Here is a 23837-nt window from a genome sequence, read left to right on the forward strand (position 1 = left end):
ATGAGATTTATGAAAATGTAATTTTCTGATTGCTTAGGGTGGTCTGATACTGGATTGAATTATGGTATTGGCTGTGCTGTCTGGGAGATACCGGGACCAGGGGAGGGGGGATTGATTTAGATGTTATTGCTTAAATGTTATTGGGATATAAGAAGTAATGTTTGATTCTATGAATGTTTTTGGGAATAAATTTCAGGCTAAGGGACGAAATAGAAAATATATAGTTGGGAAATTAATTATTGGTTAGCATTATTTGATGATTAAAGGTTAAGGATAATTGTTGATATAGATTAAGAACAATTGAAGGGAATGGAAATATATAAATGTTGGGAAATGATTTAAAATATAATATGAAAATTGCCTGAGTTGGATTTAGAAATGGACCCAGTGTGATGGGAGTCGAGGAAGTCAACAATGTTAAGTGAATAGAAAGACTATTATTATTGAATGTTTTTGTTTTTTCATTTTCATTTTTTCCCATTTTTCTCGGGTGTGATATCTCTGTTTTGTGTTTTTTTTTGATATTTTTGTTTTTATGTATTTTGTAGTTTTTGTATTCTTTGAAAATCAATAAAGGAAGCAGCAGTTTATGCATGCAATAAAAGCTACTAAATGGGGCACATATACATACCGGTATATAGGGGAGGGGGTTAGTTTTTTGTTTTTAATTATTATTATGTACTTTATCACACGTTTATTATGTTTATATTATGTATTTTTCTTTTGTATTTTTATGCTGTGAACTTCCCTGAGATCTACAGATGAAGGGCAGCATACAGATGTAATAAATAAAATGAATGAATATTCACAGTAAAGCCAGTAGTAGTTCAACACTGTTAAAACTGCCACTGCAATGAGCTGCCGTCATATGTTAATCTTCAACACTGATGCTTTCTATCTGCAGAAAAAAACCAAGAGAGGTTTCTAAACAGTTTTGATCAACAAACATTTAAATTCCTTCTTCGTTAGGTCTACCGCCTTGGAGGCATTTCGAAGCTTATTGAGCTTCTCCGCAGCCCAGATGAGAATGTGCAACAGGCTGCAGCTGGGGCCCTCCGAAACTTAGTTTTCAGAAATCCAACCAACAAGCTAGAAACCCGCCGTCAGAATGGAATCCGAGAATGTGTGAACCTCCTGAGAAGGACAGGGAACACAGAGATACAAAAGCAGCTGACAGGTATCTCGACCCTTTTATAACAATGTTGGAGCAACTGGAACAGTAAATCACTAATACAAATTAGTGCATAAATATTGGGTTGTGTCCAACAAAGGTGTCCCATTAGCACAAGGATTTATACCTGCGCAATGGAACTTCCTCCCTCTCTTCACTCTGTGTGCTCCCTGTGCTCCCCGTCAAACCCTGAACAGATTGGGGAGAGAAGAGGAAGTCTTCTTGTGCAGGTGGAAGCCCTCAATATAAGAAACCTAAAATTGACTAAACTTAAATATATTTGTATACAGTGGTACCTTGGTTTACAAACTTAATCCGTTCCAGAAGTCTGTTCTTAAACCAAATCCGTTCTTAAACTGAGGCGCACTTTCCCTAATGAGGCCTCCCGCCGCCGGTGCCATAGCTGCCAAGTTATCCCTTTTTTAAAGGGATTTTCCCTTATGCTGAATAGGCTTCCTCGTGAGAAAAGGGAAAACTTGGCAGCTATGGCCGGTGCCCTTCCACCATTCGGATTCTGTTCGTAGACCGAGGTAAAGTTCACAAACTGGAACACTACTTCTGGTTTTGTGGAGTTCATAAACCAAATAGTTCGTAAACAGGACTGTTCATAAACTGAGGTGCCACTGTATTGCAAAACCTCAGTATTGGTGCTTTTTCATTTAATGCAGCAAGTGGAAGAGAAGTTGGAATTTAGTAAAGAAACACTGTTGTTGTTTAGTCGTTTAGTCGTGTCCGACTCTTCGTGACCCCATGGACCATAGCACGCCAGGCACTCCTGTCTTGCACTGCCTCCCGCAGTTTGGTCAAACTCATGTCCGTAGCTTCGAGAACACTGTCCAACCATCTCGTCCTCTGTCGTCCCCTTCTCCTAGTGCCCTCAATCTTTCCCAACATCAGGGTCTTTCCCAAGGATTCTTCTCTTCTCATGAGGTGGCCAAAGAAACACTAGTGGTTAGTTAAAAGGAAAGGCAATCTTCTAGATTGATATTTTAGTTCCCTGGCTTTTTTCTTCCCTATCACAGTAACACACCAGAACAAAAATAAAGCTATGTGGGATCAGAGAATTCAGACCCAGTAGACATAAATTCCCAGTATCATTCATAAGCAGGCAGTGAGGCAGGTAGAATTTATTTTAACATGACTGTAGCTTAAATGCCTTCCATGAACATTTGGAGATTCACTTTCAGAATACCTACAGTATCAGTTTTACAGTTTCCTCTTGAATGCCTATTTAGGGAAGTTTTTAATGTTTGAAGTTTTATTCTGTTTTTAATGTTCTGCTGGGAGCTGCCCAGAGTGGCTGGGGAAACCCAGCCAGATGGGTGGTATAAATAATAAAATTATTATTATTATTATTATTATTATTATTATTATTATTATTATTATTATATTATGAATCCAAATGAGAATGACAGGAAGCTATAGCAATCCATCTCATGTATTTGCTTTCCAGGATTGCTCTGGAACTTATCGTCCACAGATGAACTGAAAGAAGATTTAATACACGAAGCTCTTCCTGTTCTGACTGATCGTGTTATTATTCCTTTTTCTGGCTGGTCTGATGGTGTTAGTACTAGATCAAGAGAAATTATAGACCCAGAGGTATTCTTCAATGCCACTGGCTGTCTGAGGTAGGTCAACAGACATATTAGTATTTTGAACATATTGAAAAAACTCATGTGCATTCTGCTTGGCCGGGAAATAGTCTCAAAAAGGCCTGTTTGCATTTTTGTTATGTATGTAACTTAGAATGTTGTTATACTGTCTTTTATCAATGATTTCAAGTCAGTATACAAAAATTAAAGCAACAAAACAAATAATGCATGGAAGTGTAATTAAGAGTCAAAGAGTTTAAACATTTTAAGAAACAGAGAATTGCCATATTAGTCAACAATAAACTCTCAGAAATTGTCTACATTTGGGACAACCCCAAAAGTTGCTAGAATGTTGCAAGCACTTCACATTCCAGCGGTGGGATTCAAAGTTTAAAAATGTAAGGTAAAAGAAATTTTTAAAAGCTTGGGTGAATTGAAAGGTTTTTGCTTCTCACTAAAATTTCAATATATACTAGGCATACCATGCTGGGTAGAGCAATCCATTGTAGGGCTCCATGTCTGGAAAAGACGTGGAATTGTAAGCCGAAATTCCAATGAAAGTGGTATTTCAAGAAGGTCATTGATTTGCTGTTTTTGGTTCCCTAGTCCAGTAACAAACCAGAATGAAAATAGAGCTAGAATGAAAATAGATATTTCAGGCCCAGTAGATGCAGATTTCCAGTATAATTGATAAACATGTGAGGTGTGGTAGTTTGAGCACAAAGCTATTTAGGGTTTTAAAGGTTAAGTGGCAGCCTTTAAATTAAATTAAAAAAATCCTTCTAGTAGCACCTTAGAGACCAACTAAGTTTGTCATTGGTATGAGTTTTCGTGTGCATGCACACTTCTTCAGATACACTGGTACACCAATATGGCTACCTACCTGTAACTAGCCTTTAAATTGACAGACAGTGAAGTTCCTTTAAGTTTGCAGTAAGCACTGTCCGATTCTGCACAAAATGAAGCTTCTCAACCATTCTCATTGCAGTCATCTAGATGTATTTTTGTTGTCTGCATAAAGACTGGAGTTGCAGGTGCCAGATGTGTGCTGGCACCCTGACCAAAAGTTCTTCACCTGCATGTTTAAAAAAAACACAAACCTTCTGCTTGCTCCTCATTGAATTTTAATGACTGCCTCTGGCAATGACTTTCCTTTGAATTGCCCTCCATATTGGTTATCTTCATCAGATTCCCTAGTCCTCTACAACCACCCCTTTTAAACTGTAGGAAGCCTATTAGTTGGCATGCAATAGTTTTTTTCATGCTTAGAAAAAGCTATCAAACTCCCTGGCATGAACGTATTAGTCCTGACTTGCAGTTTCTCTTACTGATCTCCAGCAATGCTCGGCTGCCAGCATATGAGAATCACTGAATAAGCCAATGGAACAGCTACACAATTAGAAGTTCACCCTTAGGGAACTGAGCAGCAGCAGTTCACGCCGCAAACACACACATGAACTAAAAGTACCATTGTTTGCTGAAATGAAAAATATGAACTGCATCAGCGACTGCAGCTTTCGTGGTCCAGGGGTCTAACAAGCTGATATAAGCAGCTTGTAAACTCACTGTACAATAGTAGATTATTTCCATTCTTGCTTAGGTAGATAATGGAGAGAGGGCTCCCTTATAAAATGACTCAGTGCAAAATGGAAGCATTCCAAGCTCCATATCTTCAAACCTTTGGGAGTCTGAAGGGGAAACAGTAAACTTAAAACTAGTTAGGGCTTGTTTGTGTATCAGAAATGGTCTCTGTTAAAAAAAATCTCAGCATCTTGATACAGTATTGTGAAGTAAACCTCATGTGAGAAAAACCAGTGTCTTGAAGACGTTAGCTATAACCATCCAAACAGCACTATTTCCTTTGATCAAACAAAATATTTGCATTTGCCCTCAAACATTTTGAAAGATTGTTTCGTCTTAATAGTTGTGTTATGAAACTTGGCAAGCACCAGACTTAATGGTAGTGTAGCTGAGCAAAAGGAGATGAATTTGAGCTATCAAAAGGGCAAAGTTCTTAGACTCCCTTGCAACCCCTAGAAAACCAACCAGAATTGTTAAATTAAGTACAGTGGTACCTTGGTTCTCAAACTTAATCCGTTCCCGAAGTCCGTTCCAAAACCAAAGTATTCCAAAACCAAGGTGGGGTTTCCCATAGAAAGTAATGCAAAACGGATTAATCTGTTCCAGACTTTTAAAAACAACCCCTAAAACAGAAAATATAACATGAATTTTACTATATAATGAGACCATTGATCCATAAAATGAAAGCAATAATCAATGTGCTGTGCTATAAAATAAGTAAGACAGTATTGTAGATTATAAAAATTTAAAATTAATTTTTTTCTTACCTGCACTGATGATGGTCATTGTTTGGATGGGGGGGGGGGCTTTTATCCATTTCCTTAGTCATACAATCAATCAATCAATCAGTAGCTGAACTGGGTTCCACACAGTCACAAAAACAAATTAACCAAAAAAGCCTCAAAAAATAGCAAAAACAAAAGCACCAAACTTAATCCATTCCAGAAGTCTGTTTGACTTTCAAAATGTTTGAAAACCAAGGTGCAGCTTCTGATTGGTGCAGGTACCCCAGAAACAATTGCCAACAGCCGCATCAGATGTTCGGCTTCCGAAAAACGTTTGAAAACCAGAACACTTACTTCTGGGTTTTTGGCGTTTGACAACCAAGGCGTTTGAGTACCAATGGGTTTGAGAACCAATGTACCACTGTACTTGGGTTAATGAACTTTCAGATATTATATTCACCCCCTTAAAAGCATTATTTTTGAATAGTTATTTAAATGATTAGAATCAGCTAATATTAAAGCACCCTGTTTCTCTCAGCATATGCAGCTTTTGGGACAAGCTAGACCCAATGCTAAATACATTATTAGAAACCCTGGCTATGTAGACACTCCCTTTTACTTTGCACCCAGTGTGCTCCCACCACTGGTTTTGGAAGCAGTATACATACCACATTAGCCATAATCCATATCTATCCTGTATCTATCCTGCCATTCTTTATGAAATACAGCATTTTGATGTGTGTGTGTGTGTGTGTCCCCCCCAAAAAAAACATCTTTAATCCAAATTGAGCAAAAGAAAGACTGAGATGTCTTTTAAGCCAGTAATATGTACATAGCCGATATCGGGTTTAAGAAGAAAAAGAAAAGTTAATAGTAGATATTGCAGATGATTTTCATTGAAGACTACAGCATGTGGGGAGGGTTTAACCATTTATTCCCCAGCTGTGATCCCAGGAAAAATTGCCCGTTCGGCTATTAGCTTTAGAAAGAAAGCTGCCCTGAAGCTAATAGTTGTGCTTAGGAGCAGATCTACTTTGTGGAATAGGTCTGCGATATATTCCACGGGGTCTTGGTATAGGAGAATTTCACCCTCATTGGATCAAAGAGAACTAGAGAGAGAGATTGGTGAACGCAGGACAAGAGTAACTGAGGTGCTTGACTGCTCTGATTACTTCTCCCTTTGATTTATAAAATGTGTCTTCCCTGTAGGAACCTGAGTTCTGCAGATGTTGGACGTCAAACCATGAGGAACCACTCTGGACTGATTGACTCTGTAATGGCTTATTCTCAGAACTGTGTGGCTGCTAACCGGCCAGATGACAAGGTACAAGTCAGCCGAAGAGTAATGTTTGTTCATCAGCTAAGTCTTGTTAACATTGCCAGAATTGTAAACCCAGAATTATTTTTACAGCAATGTCTTTTTTTATTATTAAAAAAGAATCCTGCCCTGTGTAAAATATTTATGCACTGATAACTGAGAGAAGTGACTGGTTATTTCATTTTCTTTGTTTTAGTCTGTAGAAAACTGCATCTGTATCCTGCACAATCTGTCCTATCGCCTTGACGCCGAGGTGCCTAATAAATACACGCAGCTCAACCACATGGCCAGGAACAGTCACACAGACAAAACCCTGACTGGCTGCTTCAACAACAGAGGTGGAAAGCTGGAGGTGAGATTTGGTGCACAGAGGTACATCATTGCCTTGTGTTAAAGGCAACATTGGATGACGATCATTTCAATTTCTTGCCCGCCTTTCACCATAAAGTCCCAGGGTTGTTGTTTAGTTGTTTAGTCATGTCCGACTCTTCGTGACCCCATGGACCAGAGCACGCCAGGCACTCCTCTCTTCCACTGCATGGTCAAACTCATGTTCGTAGCTTCGAGTCCCAGGGTGGATTTCAGCAATTCAAAAATGCAATATTCAAAAACAGTTTTATATTAGTTTTGTGTAATAAATAACTAAAATGTGGTTCTTTGCAAAACATGGGTTTAAAAAATGTGGTTCTTTTTTAAAACTTCAACTTTTTAGATTTTTAAATTATTCTTCTTTACCCTTAGTATGATGACTATAATATACCTCTTCCTGAAGAGGACTATAAACCCAGAGGGTCCAGCTGGCTGTACCATTCAGATGCCATCCGCACATATCTGTCTCTGATGGACCAGAGCAAGAAAGATGCTACCCTGGAGGCTTGTGCTGGAGCCCTGCAAAATCTGACTGCAAGCAGAGGACTGGTAAATGCATTATTTTGCCCTCCACATCTGGTTGTTGTTGTTTAGTTGTTTAGTCGTGTCCGACTCTTTGTGACTCCATGGACCAGAGCACGCCAGGCACTCCTGTCTTCCACTGTCTCCCGCAGCTGGTTAGGTATCTGGAAAAGCACTTTGTTAGCTGATGATAGTAGACACTCTGTGTATGATGTATGCTGGCTACTACCCCAAAACTCTAGAAATAAGAAATGCCTTACTTTTTTTCCCCCTAGATGTCAAATGCAATGAGCCAGTTGATTGGTCTAAAGGAGAAAGGTTTGCCCCGTATAGCACGCCTTCTGCAGTCCAATAATGCTGAAGTAGTTCGCTCTGGAACATCCTTACTGAGCAATATGTCTCGACACCCTATTCTGCACAAAACAATGGGTAGGCACCATTTTGTATTTCACCTATTTTCCTTTCTTTACATTCACACACTTTTCTTCATAAATGTCATTTTTTCCGAAAGTCCCACTATGCTAAATTTGATCAGAGTGTTTAAATCTCTTCTATCACAATAAAGTGTTCATCGGTGAGAAGATGGTTCAATATTTTTCTGTTCTCATCCAGTTTTGTGCTTTCATGTTTGTTCAAGACCAGCAGGTCTATCTAATGATGTAAAAAGCAGCTGAGAATAAGCAAAGAATTATTTTCCCTCCGGATGATGCTATCTCTTTCATGTAAAATGCTGTTGGTTGGGGTTTGGGGGGGGGCAGGTGTGTTAGGTTAGGTTTGGTACCCACAGTCACAGCTACATGAACTTCATCACTACCTGAAGCTGATATGGTGTGGCTCTTCCCACCTGATAATTTTGCTTTTTAGCAAAAGTGGGATCTGTTGCTACAACTCCCAAGGGTGACTAATATTCCCCTTATGTCCGATTGTAGACCTTATTGATTAATGCTTATTTAGTCTCAGTAGCCCTTTTGAGTTTTAGACAACTCAGTAGCTTTTTTGAGTTGTATTTAATGGTCATCTGTTTCTGCCCTTCAGCTAATCAGGTGCTCCCAGATGTGACTCGTCTCCTGGCCCTCCAGGCTCCAGGTTCCAGCAACTACGGAGACATTATGGCATCTGCTTGCTACACACTGAGGAACCTAATCATGTCCAACCCACAAATGGCCAAGCCCTACCTGACAGGCAGCTTGATAAATAATGTTGTAGGCCTATGCCGTAATGGGTGAGTAATGGTGACGAAAAGTGGGCATATGAGAGATTTAAACCATGATTTGAGTATATCCCGTTCTTTGCATATCATATATATGTGCAGCTTAGAACTTTTTCCATTTCTAATTTATTTTATTGCAGAACACTGACACCTCTCCATAAGCATTTTTAAACCTGTGGTTAGTGTGAGTCTTATATACTGAGTTTGTTTTCCTAAACCACTGATGGGAGACCTGTGGTCCTCTTGTTGTTATTTGATCCCAATTTCCATCAGGCCCAGCCAGCATGGCCAATAGTCAGAGATGATGGGCTTTCTAAAGCTCCTCAGCACTGCCCTAATATACCTGGAGACTCATTAATACCATGGAATGGGCTTGGTGGTGGCTGCTGTCTACTGAATGGCATTTTAAACTTTGGCTATTGTCGCTTATTTTGGAAACTACATTCTGAAGATTTGCATGTAACACTAAACCAAGATTTAGCACTGCATGGATGATCCAGAGGGAGGAGTACAGAAAGAAGAAATGCCATAGTATACCGGCATCAGCACATCAAACATGTCTTTCCCATATTGGTGGTCTCTACAACCTCAGCGGATGCTGTAACTCTTCAGTGGTTTGAATTCATCCCCAAAGGCCCACTAAATCACTTAAACACCTAAATACATATATATGCATACATCTCACACACACACACACACACACACACAATCTCTCTCTCTCTCTCTCTTTTATATACCTATATAAAATCTGCTTTTATAACAATAATTACAATAAAAACTGGTCAATTCCCAAAGGCCTGTTGGAACAAGAAAGTATTTACCTGCCAGCAGAAGGACAGCAAGGAAGTTGTTGTCGTCCATCCTTTTCCTTAAAACTCATTTGCCTTCTTTCTTTTCCGTAGATCTTATCCAAAAGCAGCAGAAGCTGCTCGGATGCTGTTGTCTGACCTATGGTCAAACAGGGAGCTCCAACCTATACTAAAACAGGTAAGAGAATAATGTGGTCTTTTTCACTGTTTCTCATAAAACAGCATGATGGCACTTGGACAGCCCCACTCACATAATAAAAGGTGTTGCTAGCCCTGTGGTGAATGTCTCCGAAGATCATAGAAACAGTGTTTTTCAAAAAGTTGTGATGGTAAACTGTTTTGGAAAGCAGAGCTGTCATTTTGTTTCAATTTTTGTATATAGAATTGTTTTATCCTCTTATGGATGTCATGTTTTGAAACCTAGGAATTACCTTTTCAGATCTTCAATATAAATAATATATACTGCGATGTATATTTTTTTAAAAAAAATGCAATGCATTTTCCAGTGTTTTTAGTTTTGCTCCTCTGGTCTGCTGATGGAGGGCAATTAAAAAGAAAAGAACAGAAAGATACACATTGACTAATTGTGGACACAGAAGCAGAAAATTCAGAAGCTTTGCAAAATGTTTTTGCATTTATATATGACTTATTAAGTGAAGTTGCTAGAAGTCTTCAGTTGAAACCACTCTTGTGCCTTAGGGAGTTTTACATGTGCAACATACTGTATATAGTTTGTGAGTGCATCCAGACATTTGCCTGAATTTGACTCCTCCCATGCTTATATCAAAGCATCTGACTCCTCATAACGGTTCTTCATCTGATTTATCCTTATGTGATCTACAACCTTCCATTCTGCAGCAAGGATATGATAGAAATATGATGGGATCCTTAACAGGAAGCACTCTCAGGACCCTTTCTTCGAGGTTCTAAGAAGATACCTTTCTTGCATGTGTGGCTTACAGGTAAACAACTGAGTCAGACTTTCAAAGCTGGAAAAAAAGAACTTAGTCACATCTAGATTAGCCTCAATAAGTGAGGCTGGTCAGTCATATCACTGCTGGGAGGTAGAGGGAGAGATGTGAGTTGATGGCCAGGTCGGTGTGGTGCAAATAAACTGGTAGAAGCACTGGGTTGGCTCTGCTGGTTTGTTTGCACCATGCCAACTTCCACATAGTTCCCCACACAGCAGGCCACCACAACATCCACTGCTGGTTATAGGACTCAAGGGAAACCTCTTATCTCCCCCCCCCCCAAAAAAAGGTTGTACTTCCACAGGGTTATTACTGGGTTAAGTTGCTGCCTTAAGAACTGGGCTGAAGAGGGAGAAGTGAATGAATATTTAGGGAGCATATAGCACCCTCCCATTCTGAGCGCACTGTGATCTGTGTGCAGCTATGAACTCATGGCTCAACAGAGGAGCAGCAGGAGGAAGACTCGGTTGAGTCGTGTCCTATCAGGGGTGCCAACTTGAATAAAATATTGTGGGGGCCCAGAGATAAGCCCCGCCCTGCATAATTGATCACATGACACAGTGCACACACACCATTTGAATGGGAGTGCCCATCAACTTTGTGGAGGCCCGGCCCCCTCAAATTCTTTATGGTGGGGGCTCCTATGTGTGCTATGCATCTCCTTCCACAGGTACAACTGTGCCTTAAAGGCGCACAGGGGCATTTCTCAATATGTTCATGGGGGACACTTGGAAATGACTAATTCTGCAGTGTTTTTCTTTTTCTTTCAGAGTTTGTGACTCTTTTCTGCCTAGTTCCCTCTGCAGTCAAGAAACTGTTAGGACATTAACATACACACGGAGAGAATGTTGCCAGATTTCAAGTCACTTGTAAAACTAGGTACAAAAGTTGTATTGCCTGGCATATCTTAAAGTGTTCTAATGGCCGTTTAAAATATTTCTTTCATTTTTTTCTGGGGATAGGCTGGGGGGTTGGAGGTTAATGTTACTTGATGTCAATTGTTAGTATTTAAAAAAAAAACAAATGGGGGCTTACAATTTTCAGAGGTACAATGAATAAGTTAGACACCTACCTCTCAACTAATGTTGTATTAGGAAACTTTCAAGGAGGTAGCACCTATGTATGTATATATTTAGTGGACATACGTATATAGAGCGAGACAATTCCAGTGTCACCAAAGGCATTTGGCTGCTATTCAGTTGTCTAACAGTCCAATTCAATGTTTGTTTACTTGGGAAACTGAGTTCACTGGGGATTCCTCCCATGTAAATGTGCTCAGGATTGGCAGCCTAAAGGGTTGGGAGTCAGCCCCATTGAACATAGTGTGGCTTCCTTCTTAATAACCATGCCCGGGATAGTGCTTTAAGTTCTTTTTATTCCTCTTTTTCAACAAATTGTGTAAAATTACTAATACTTTATGTGTTCATTTCTTTGTCAGTGGTCATTCTATATAGATAATTAGTATAGAGCTCCTGTTTTAGATTGCTGAAATTATTTCTCCCTAAACTTTACTGACATCACAGTTTCTTCTGCATTCATCTTGGGGGGGGGGTGAGGGCGCCGGTCCTGCTTTCGTATTCCATTTTACGGCTAAGCATTTTTCTCCCTATCGGTCACTTAGTTTCCAAATCCCAAGAAGCAAATTCATGTCAGATAAATTTCTCCTGAATTGATTCTTGATAGTTTTTGAAAACTTTATTTTTATACTATATATAAGTAATGGATTGTGTGGAAGACCCCCCCCCCAAGGTCTTACTAAGGATATAATCTACCACAAGCTTCTATGTGGCTTTTCAAAAATACTTGCTTTACCAAAGTCGGATTCTTGCTATTTCATAAATGCAGCAGCTGGACACGCCTGCCGATATATACTCAGAAAAAAAAGAAAAATAGACATGATCTACTCTTTGAGAATTCCTGTTATGTTCACTCAGTTGCACAACCAATTTCCTCTCACCCAATGGCACTTTCCTCTCCTCTCCTCAGCCCTGTGGGCCCCCAAGCCCCCTTCACAGGGTCTTCCAACCCTCTGAAGTAGATTTTGAAGATTTTGAAGGGGGTGAAGAGAAAAGGAAAGAGAAACACTCCATTGTGAGAGCAGAAGTCTTCTGAGTTCACTTTGAATGTACCCAGAACCTTTTCCCGAGACTCATGAGTAGGGACCAAAATGAAATTACAGTGTTTAACAAGTAGCTATGAAATTGAACTGTTTCTTATATGACCATTTTAGAAGCATGGGAGGAAAGGGGTGGTGGTTTTCATTATTTTTTTAAAGAAGAAATGTATTCAAGCCATTTCTGCTGGATCTAAAATGGATTAACCCTATGCCTTTCGACTACCATTTCAGTCTTCACACCTCAGAGGCATCCTGTCATAGGTTTTTGTACATTTTTCAGTGGTGTGTCGTAATACTCCTGGGGCAGTTATGGCATTTTGTAGAGGAGCTTTAGCTTGGGCAAATGGTGTGTCGTCGTTATTCAGTGATAAAAGTACATTTATGAAAGCAAGTTGCTGTGTCATTCCAAATAAATGACAAAGATAAGTTAATTCAAAGAAGTTGAGGGCAGGAAAGTTTCCTGTCCCCTCCTTCTCCCTGCAGATATTTGCAGTCTCCAGGTGGGGGTGGGGAACTCTCCAGAGGGCAGGGGGGGATTCTCCTGCACAATGTAGAATGACGTGCAGGGGGAAAGGAGCCATCAGGCAGCTGAGAGAGCACAGACTAGGGAAGAAGTTGAGCCTTGGAAAGGAAGATTGGAACAAGGAGTGGTACAGAATAATGGAGAGGAGTCGAGAGGCGTGGAGCTGCGAGGAGAGGGAGGAATCTAAGAGGAGAAAGAGACTAGGAAAGAGAATGGGCAGACAGGAAGGCTGCACAGGGCCAGGAACTGTAGAAATGAACAGTGTTGCAATTTGCCTTTGAATGAACCAATCAAATGTATCGGCAGTAGGTTTCTGGATTACATGGGTGTTATCTCATCTTCACTAGTTTGATTGGTTCCAAGTTTTCAGAGGACTCTCAGAAAAAAGGAACTCCCTCCTAACTTACTGGGACATGATGCTGATGTTTAATTTCCCACAATGGCGATGTTGCATCACTCCATGGTATTGTGGGAAATGTAAAAGTGGTGCCCAGTGTTGATTTAGAGTCCTGGCTGCTGGGTGGGGGGTAAATGAGGGGGCAGGCACAGGCCACATGTCATCAGTAGGCCCTACCAGAGTCAGGTCCCAAGAGTTGCTGTGTGGTGATGCCAGACCTGGTCATGAACTACATTTTTAACATTTGATATTTCATAACGAAAAGCTACTAATAGTCTTAATAGTGTTCATATATGTAAGCATAAAGTGTGTGTCTACACATACACTAGATTTGTTAGCAGACTGATTATCATTGAGTTAATAGAAGGCTTTGGCACAACTAGTCAGTTATCAGATAACCAAGAACTACCTGTCATCTGCACTTGCCCTCCATAAACCAGTTTTGTCAATATTCGGCATGTAGTAAGAGAATCCTTACCACTGGTTATGTTGTTTAGCAAGGCAAATTGATCTTGAGATCTACGTGAGCATTAATGTCAAAGGCTCTGCAATGGCTCGTGATCCCTGATCAACCCTCTTCTCCGAACTTATTTTCCAGAGAGAAATGACTCTAATGTATATATCATTTGCTAGCATGGAATGGATGGATAGAATTTTATTTGTGAGGATGAGCTGAACATTTCTTTTGGCCCTGCCACATGAGAAGCAAGATGCAACAGGCTGATGTTTGCATAGGACATGAGTCATGTAAATAAATGCTAGAGCCTGTTATGACCTCAAGAAAGCAAAAAGTGCTTTCCTTATTAGGGGTTGCTTTGTTTTATGCATTCTAAAATGCTAGTCAAAGGATGTCTTGGATCTCCAATGCATCATTTCAGAAGGCTCATGGGCGCAACTAGAAGAAATGAACTTTTGCAAGCTTACTCCTCTGTTGTATTAATTTACTACCTTTTATTACCACCCATATCACTAACCCAGCTATACAAAGTATTCTGTAATATAAATGTACAAGAATCCCATGTCAACTTTGTTTTTTCCTGTACTGTATGTGTATTTGCTTCATTGGAACATCTGAAATCAATAAAGAGTTGGGAGATCTTTTAACTTTTCACCTTGGCTATTGTGAGCTTACTTTGCTTCTGTCTGCCACCAAATATATTGATAAATAAAGCAACTTACTTGAATAATTCAGTTTTCTTCATTCTGCAGTTAGTGGAACACTGTCCTTTCTTCTAAAGATCTCAAAACATATTTCCTATTATGTGCCATCAGCTTTGTGCTGCTTTAATGAAAGACAGAAGCAGGAGGAAGTAGGTGAGGACATGCCTCAGTCTCATTACAGATCATAGCACTGTGTTTCTAGGAGCTGCTATCTATCCTGCTTCTCCACACATATGGTAAATACATCCTCACAAGCCAGTGGTGTATTTCAGCAACATGAACTCCTTAAGGAGGATGGTTATTCTTGGACTCCCAGTCTTGTGAATAAGCTAAAAAAAAGGACTATTTCCTTCCCACACACAAAAAACCAGAGTCCTTTCTCCTGGGGATAACCCAGACCGAAATCCCCAGGTGTCAGAAAAGGTTGTTTATATATACGGCAAGTATGACCCGTGTTTTGTTAGCTCAAAAATGGAAAGTAAGCGAGGTCTCAGCTAAAGAAGACTGGCAACTTTAGTTGACAGAATATGCACAACTTGCCCATTTAACATATAGAATAAGAGAGCAAGAAGAACATACTTTTAAAGAAGATTGGAAAAAGTTTATTGAGTATATGGGAAAAACTGTGTACAGCTGAAAACGCTGCCGGCATTAAGATAAATTCAACAGAGTAAATAATTTTTGACGGATGTAACAGTGGAGAACCCATTGGAATACTTATTGTAAAATATGCAGGGAGATAAGATATGCAAAATGAACCATGGAAAGAGAAGAAGTCACTGGATATTTTAAAGTATGTAAAATGTTTATTTGAAATTATATAACAGAAAATTTAATAAAAATTACATATAAAAACAAAAACATGGAAGAACAGTTCTACACTCTCTTGGAGCAGCGAAGAGAAATCTACTGTAAAGGATGAGCTGGAGGAGGGAGTCTGGAAGTAGCTTGCACCTCACCTAGCAATTTATTTTTGTCTTGTCAAGATGCTTGTCTTAGGGTTGCCCGATTGCTATCTAGAGAATGAGGATTTTCTGTTTCAATACACCAGTAAAGGGAGAAAGGAGATACCATAGCTCTTGCCCATCCCTCTGGTATCCACCCTCCTCCTCTGCTTGCAGTAAAGCAAACCCTCACTGCAGGCAGAAGGGTGGCCAAGACAAATGGGGGAGAGCAGCTACAGTGATCTCATCTCACTGTGGATTGTGCACATTTGGAGAACCCAAAGTATATCTGGTGATGACGGGAGGCTATTGTCCCCCGTCCCCCCGTCCCCCCCGGGCTGCTGTTTAAATACAGCTTTTATCAACATTGACTGGTGCTACCAGTAACATCAGCTGAAGATCTGCAGTAGCTGTTCAGAAAAGAAAAAGCTCCATATACACACTTGCAAATGTTAACCACACTTCTTCATCTGAGCAGGGAGTGGCGGAAGGAATTAGATACACCATGATAAGAAACTGTAGCATTGGCATCTTTGGGGAAGGTGGTTTTGTTTTTCCCTTACCAAACTGGCTTGCAGACAGTAGCAGCTTGTGGAGACATGACCAGATGAAACGGCTGCATATGAAAACATAAATTAATGTAAGAAATGAATAGTCCTCCACTCCTATTGGCTGCCCTGCTTGCCCGATTGCATCTGGTTTCACTCCAAGGATAGGAGGGGATAATAGGCCTGACGCTTACACCAAAGCTTGGAACCTGCAGCTGCATGCCTGTTGCGGGGAAGGAGATGCCATGAGGATCTCACCATTTCAAAGGGAGATGCAAGTGTGTTGACACAGCAGAGTGTCAGAAATCCCCACCACACCACCACCCCTTAATAAGGAAACAATGTACTGTAGTTGCCACAGAAGCACTAGAGCCCAAGAGAAATTGACTGGGAATTTCAGACCAACCATAGGTCCTATACCCAGTTAAGTAATGCAAAATTAAGTAATACAAAATGACCAGATTAGCTTGCTTCGTTTTCTAAGCTAGGCCCTTCTTGTGTCTTCTCTGTAAATTATGCATCATCCCCAGGCTAAAACCATCTAATTGTCTTTCTTTCTTTCTTTCTTTCTTTCTTTCTTTCTTTCTTTCTTTCTTTTTCTTTCTTTCTTTCTTTCTTTCTTTCTTTCTTTCTTTCTAAAGGCATATGTTAAGAATTTTATTTCATTTCTAAGTTGTTTCATTTTCTACTAACCTGCCATTACAAAATTCCTTTGAACACCTACAAATTGCATCAGTTAATCCTTTGCCATATGAGACAAAACGAAGCTTTGCGATTAAAAGTTTAGATCTAGAGTTTTTGAAGCATGCAGGTGCCTGGATTATATCGTTGGAGGTTATTTTGCTTAATATCTAGTTCACAGTCATATCAGATCTTCTCTTCCGTGACAGTTTGAGTCTGACGCTTAATAATCAGATATCATTGCTTTGTTGGTGAGCTTTAGCACTGAAGCACTGAAGTTTTAAATCCTTTCCCAGTGCTGTATCCTAGCATACAGTAGCAGAAAAGACAGTCACGACAAAATACGTAAACAGAAACCAAATATACCAGAAATATATCTACCGTGAAATTCCCTGAAACGACAGGTAATCGGATAAAATAAATATATATATATTTAAGGAGCTAAGGATATCAAGGAACAAATGAAAATACTCCAAGCCTTTAGAAATAATATTGGGCATAATATTGGTATTGGTTTCAGTTCTGGAATTATATCCTGTATCATTGTATTCAATTTTCCTCCCTCAAAAAAGCTCTTCGGCCTCGCCCATATTGAGTAATAATATGGCCTGCCCCTTTAAGAAGTCTTTTACTACAGACTATATAAACCTGTAACTAGGATCGGCCTTCAGCAGTCACTGCCAAACATTAGATCATGGAGCTCTTGTAGCCCAGACTTTGAGTTTTTTAGAAAGCTGTATAGCTTAATTTGAATCCCTCTCATTTGGCCTGGGTTTTAGGCTTTGAACATGCAGAATTGAAGTTTTCTTTAGTCTTTACTTCTGAAAGATGTTTACTTTAAAATACAGTTTATTTCAATTTCCTTCTGAGGAAACTGTTAATCGCAGTGAAACGAGGTTGTAGCCGGCATCCCGTTAAGGCTTTGAGTGTTTTCATTTGTTCCTTGATATCCTTAGCTCCTTAAATATATATATTTATTTATTTTATCCGATTACCTCTCATTTCAGGGAATTTCACGGTAGATATATTTCTGGTATATTTGGTTTCTGTATCCTAGTATACAGCAAGTATACAAGCCCTGACTGATATGGAGAAAGATAGTTCATATTCACTTCTTGAACTAAATATTCAACATAGGTCTCACTTTGTGTCAATGAATGTATCCATTTCATATTTTAAAAATGTTGCTTGCATTATTGTGAATGTACTAGGAATTTGCAGAACAGATACCCTATAAAGATCTAGGCTACATTCGCATTACAGCTTACTCTACATCCACTGCACACTCGCTGCTAGTTTCTGAAACTGCATTCACATGGCATTAGCCAGAATGATCCTGTAGCTCATTGGCAAAGACTGCAGTCTGATGTGTTTTCCCCCTCAAACTTGCTTCAATCCAACTACAAAACTGGATGCAGAGAAAGTGATGACACAAATATACCCTAACAACCATCACACGCCCACAGGTGAATTTGCATGGACAGATGACAGCTTAATGAATAAGAGTTTGGTGGGGGGGGGGAATTGCAGCAGGAGGACCAAAAACATTGTGCAGAATGGGTGACATCATCATCAACACCCTCTCTAATGTGGGCAATGTTGCAAATACAGCTTGAAATGCAATGGGGTGGGGTGGGGTGGGGTGGCCTTGCTGTGTTCCAAGCTGCTAATAAGTACATACCCCTAGTGGCGTTTTTGTGAGACACAACATGAATGGATATTTCTCGACACTAAATCACTGCTCAAAGGTGATATGGCAGGATCTGTCATGTAGCATATCAAAGAAGCAGACACATTACATCAGTTGGCTGGGGGGGAGTGGTTAAACAGGATTCCTTAATTGAAATCTACTATCTGGGACAGAATGATGATGATGATGATTATTTATTTATTTATTTATACCCCGCCCATCTGGCCGGGTTCCCCCAGCCACTCTGGGCGGCTTCCAACAAAATATTAAAATACAGAAATCAAACATTAAAAGCTTCCCTAAACAGGGCTGCCTTGAGATGCCTTCTAAAGAAAAAGCCATGCAGGCCCACCAGATGAACACGAGATATGATAGAAGAACATGTTTGAGGGACATCATCTTGTACTTTACAGGAAGTCATGGAGTGTGGCGATGGCTCCCAGGCTGCACACATAAAGGGATTGATAATCAAAGAAAATGGAAGTTTCCATGTACATATGTGATATTTCAGTCTACTGTACTCTTCTTTTGTTGTAATATGAACAATTTAATAAAGATCACATGTTTTTAAAAATGAATAAATTACTGTAATAGGCCCTCTGAACCTTGAAATCCATTTATTCTAGTCTCTGTACCAAAGGAATTCAACATAGGGGCTAAATACTAAACTTGCAATTTCCCATAGAAGGAAATACTGGCTGCTTTTCTGTGTGCTGTGTTGATGCTGTCCAGCATATCTATCAGACAAGGGCTGTCAGAAACAGCAATAAAGACGCTTAATCTTTTAATGTTTGCTTATGTCATCAGCTGCAGCAGAATGCACATCACTCTGCCTCATTTTCCCTTTGTAAGCACAGGCAGGTACAAAGCTCTGCTGTTGTATGAAATTAAGTCACTTCATCATTTGAAATAAAGTCAAGATAGCCAAAGGCAAACCTTTTATAGCTTGCAGCAGATTCTCAGGAAAGTTTAAGCAGAGTGACATTTTTATACTTTGGAATGAAGTAATTGCCCACATAAATCATGGCCACAAAACTTCAAAAAGTTACTGTAAAACTGGAATAGTAGTATCCAAGTAGAAAAGAATATGCCAACCAGATAGAAATCAGCACAGTTTCCTAAGAGGAGCTATCTATGGATAATTCCATCTAATTCCCTGTCATTCTTAGGCCACATTCACACCATACAGTGGACGCTCCCGTGAGGGAGGCACGTTCGCAACCCACAGCGTTCGCAACCCGCATCTGCGTGTCTGCGCATGCACGGGTCGCGATTAGGCACTTATGTGCATGCGCAAAGCGCGATTTAGCACTTCTGTGCATGCATGCGCACACCGAAACCCGGAAGTAACCCGTTCCGGTACTTCCGGGTTTGACGCGGAGTGCAACCCGAAAACACTCAACCTGAAGTGGCTGTAACCCAATGTATGACTGTATATTTAAAGCACTATGATACCACTTTAAATGGCCATGGCTTCCCCCAAAGAATTCTGGGAGCTGTAGTTTGTTATGTGGCTTAACAGTCAATCTCACTTCACAGGGAGCTCTGAGATTGTAGTTCCCTGCTAATAGGGGTCTCCTAACAAGTCTCAGCACCCTTAACAATCTACAGCTCCCAGAATACCGTACTTTGGGGGAAGCAATAATTGTTTAAAGTTGTATCACAGTGCCTTAAATGTATGATGTGAATATAGCCTTAATCCTGTTGATGCTTTTATCCAGAAGCTGGAAGATGACCCCTTGAGCTTTGTTTCACACCACAGTTGCAGCTGAGGCCCTTTTATGGAGTAAAGACTTGCAGCCAGGTTGAAGCATTACACAACATCAAAGAGGCCAGAGATATGGAACATTTTACCATATTAAAAGTAAAGCCTAGAGGGCAGTGATGTAAATAAGGGATTTTGGTAAGATGCTGACATCTAGATTATGACTGCCAATCATCAGCTATAAAACTTATCAGCAGATATTGCTGACATTGTTGGAATATACTAAGTGCTGCAAGGTGTATCATATTATTCAGTGATTAAGTCTGTAGGGTGGTCTTCCCAACCCTCAAGCACACCCAGCAAAGCAATTCCCTGCTAATATTTAGGGTCTACTCTGAATGGAGGGCAGATCAAAGCAAGATGATATGTGGGGTTGGATGTGCTCCCTTCCCTGGTCAGCTGCAATGGCCCACTTCAGGCATCCCCAAACTTTGGCCCTCCAGATGTTTTGGACTACAATTCCCATCTCCCCCAACCACTGGTCCTCTTAGCTAGGGATCATGGGAGTTGTAAGCCAAAACATCTGGAGGGCCGCAGTTTGGGGATGCCTGGCCCACATGAACTTTACCTGCAGCCAGTAGCAGAGGGGAAACCTCCTGGGGTTTAACCTGAATAAAGGTTCAGCAATATAAACAATAAACAGAAATGTGTTGTGCATTTTCCTTGGGAGCACATAGCAGTCAATACTGTTGCACACATGTGGACGGGGTCATAAAGCATAAGTAAGTTCACACAAAAGTATTGAACTCATTTTTATAGTTACACTTACCTTACACAGGGATTTTTTTTTTAATACCACACAAAGCTTCAGGCTTTCAGAACTAGGAAACTGTTAAAAAGTTATGATTGCAAATATTGCAGCTGCTACTAGTTACTGTTTTGGTGCTGGTAGTCATCTAATCATGTCTGGTATTTTTTTAAGGTAGTTAATAGCACTTAAATCTGTGTGATTGGAGAATGACTCAATATTATCAGAAAGAAGGAGGAACCAGCAGTTACAAGGGTTAAAGGACTGTCCTGGGTGGAGCAGATGATTGTTATTACACTCCCTAAAGCCATGACATCATGGGGCGGGGTGATGCAGAACAAAAGACACACCCATGTAGGTTTTATGTCCCTGAAACCTGTCCCGTAGGAGCTCTGCGGAGGCACTTTAATATTCTGGCTGTGGTTAACTGGCATGGGAACAGGAGGGAGAAAGAGGACTCAGCTCAGCTCAGCTCTTGGCACAGAGGCAACTCCAAGGTGAATCACTGCTCCACTTCAATCAAAGAGAATGTGGGAAAGGAAGGCTCAGAGATAGAGTGATGGCTTCAGCATTTGCTAAGTCAGCACTTGTTCATTTAACTGGGACTGGGCTTGTTCGCACAGAATTAGCCAAAAGAGGCAGGCTGGCAATGTAAGGATCTCTTTTTCATGATGACAGATAGCACAATCAGGGTCACTCCTCCAGTATCCAAGCTGCCATTGGGGTGCCCAACCACGTTTTATGTTTAAACTGCCCTGACATCTTTGGATGAAGGGTGGGATATAAATCTAATAAATAATATAAGAAACATGTTCAGATGACACAAGGATCTGAGGTGAAAGCACAAAAAGTTCACCATCACACACAGATACACACGCATTATTTTTTAATCAGTACTGAAAAATGCCAGGAGGGTTGTGAAACCACTTTCCTTTGTCCTCTGCATATTCTAAACTGTCAAGCAGGTGGCATAGCATGGGTTGCCAGAGCCCGGAGCGTTGGTGCAGGGCAGGGAAGTGGAAGAGAAGGGAGAGAAACAGGGTACACATGCACATTCAACTGCATAATGGTGTCCGTGTCACCCAGGAGACCGCAGCTGCAGTGATGAGAGAGAGAGAGAGAGAGAGAGAGAGAGAGAGAGAGAGAGAGAGAGAGAGAGTGTCATTCTGGTGTCTGGAGAGGTCACTTCCTGGTTTGCTGTTTTTCAGCAGAACCCAGCAATAAAAGTACACCACTATATTGAGGCAGCACCTGGTGTTGAAATTTTGCAGGCCTAACAATTTTGTACCTGGGGCAACCGTCCATATGTCCCCCTCCCCCACGCTATGCCACCGATCACTCTACAAAGCCCTGCCAGGCTGTGGGGATTGTAAAGAATGGATCTAAAAGAACAAGGGCATACAATTTAGTTTAAACCACACTGAAACAGCAGAGGCCTACCATTGGTTTCAAAAACCCAAGTTTAAAAGACCTGGGCAAATACAAATACTGCATCTGGCATTGAAACTGCTGACGGATTGGCCTCTCTTGGGAGGTTATTTGGTAACTGGGGTGCCACTACTGAGAAGACCCTCTCCTATGTAGTTACCTGCCTGGTTTCACTTGGCACAGACACACAGAACAGAGCTTCTGAAGACGATCTTAAGGTGACCTTGACTGGGACCAACCAAAATACTATAAAATAGTAAAAGCTTTAGAGCGCAGAAAGGTGATGATGTATGCAAATAAGCTTTGGAAAAGAGACATATGAGTATCTGGGACACAGTTCTCATAATTGCTTGAGTCACAAACTTTACAAGGCAATCCTATGCAACTGTACTCAGAAGTCCCACCTTAGGTGATTCATTCAAGTGTAGTCAATTTTAATGAATAAGGGGGGAATTTATTGGAGAGATTGGTGTTTGTGTTTGAGGCTGTTGACTCTAGTGTATTGCTGTAATAGGGACTGGAAAAGAAAATCTAAAAGAAAAAAGATTGCTCCTTCTACCAATATGTTGTGGGTTGTATTATTAATTGTAAATTATTTTGCACTTCCTTTTGCACCAACAGACCAATTACCCATAATCGAAGTTCGGGTGAAATAGCCATTTAAATGTCACTGTTTAGCATTCATTTCAAAGGCTGGTAATCACTCAAGTAAAAAGTTCTGAGTTTGCTGACCACCTTATTGGAAACCGCATTTTTATTTGATGATTGGTGAACCTCAAAAAGAAGAGCACCCATTTTCTGAATGCTTTATGGGATTGTCTATAACATGCCTTACCATGGTAGGTGCCAAAGCTATAAACTGCAGACTTAAAAATACAAGGAGCTTTCGAATTGCTGCAGTATCAGTCTGCAGCAATCTTTGGGATGGGCGCTTAGTGCCTTGCATTGCATGGGCTACAGACGTCGCACTGTCTCCAGCAAGAGCCCTTTGGCAAAGGAAAGCTTTAACACCATCTCCTTTCATCAGGCCTGGAAGAAAAGGTTACTTTCTCATGATAAGTGGAACTGGCTTTGCAATGGAGCTGGCTTTCTCCAGGGCCATGTGTTCACTGCCTGAGCACTGGTTCCCCCCCAGCTGCAACACTAATAATAAGGGATGCCAGCTAAGTGGTTTTGGCCCTGTAGCAGCTTTGAAGCTGAGAAACGTCTTCAGTTTGTTACGTACCTGTCCGAGCAGTGACCATGATGCCTTCAATGCACCATCTAGTTTATAGATCTATTTTTATTACACTCTTCATTGCAGCCCTTCAAAGGGCTGTTGCAGGCAGGTCGAATTGTGTCCCACTTTGTTCAGCGCTTAGTCATCCGCTTCTGCTGTGCCTCCTTTAATAGCTTTGGTTTTCCAAAGTGCTTTGAAGATGAAAAGTGCTAGGTGAGTGAGATGGGATGATTGCCTCATAAGCATATCTATAATCTCTGGCAGAAATGCATTTAAACGGAGCAAAATTAAATCCAACCATCTTGATGTATTGTGAAGTTTTCCCTTGCCACGGACACCAGATTTA

The 23837-nt window shown here is 40.6% G+C and overlaps 1 protein-coding gene across 1 annotated transcript in view; it reads left to right on the forward strand.

Moving 5' to 3' along the window:
• PKP1 (plakophilin 1) overlaps window positions 1–11330 on the forward strand; it is a 43181-nt gene extending 31851 nt beyond the window's left edge. Inside the window, exons 5-14 of the mRNA XM_035122175.3 lie at window positions 970–1177; window positions 2625–2802; window positions 6282–6396; window positions 6587–6742; window positions 7132–7308; window positions 7557–7710; window positions 8317–8503; window positions 9394–9478; window positions 10159–10262; window positions 11042–11330. Of these exons, the coding sequence (XP_034978066.1) occupies window positions 970–1177; window positions 2625–2802; window positions 6282–6396; window positions 6587–6742; window positions 7132–7308; window positions 7557–7710; window positions 8317–8503; window positions 9394–9478; window positions 10159–10230 (1332 nt within the window). The 3' untranslated portion in view covers window positions 10231–10262; window positions 11042–11330. The remainder of the gene's footprint in view (window positions 1–969; window positions 1178–2624; window positions 2803–6281; window positions 6397–6586; window positions 6743–7131; window positions 7309–7556; window positions 7711–8316; window positions 8504–9393; window positions 9479–10158; window positions 10263–11041) is intronic.
• Window positions 11331–23837: the final 12507 nt, after the last annotated feature.

The sequence above is a fragment of the Zootoca vivipara genome, chromosome 7 (assembly GCF_965207765.1).
Source record: "Zootoca vivipara chromosome 7, rZooViv2.hap1.1, whole genome shotgun sequence".
Taxonomy (NCBI): domain Eukaryota; kingdom Metazoa; phylum Chordata; class Lepidosauria; order Squamata; family Lacertidae; genus Zootoca; species Zootoca vivipara.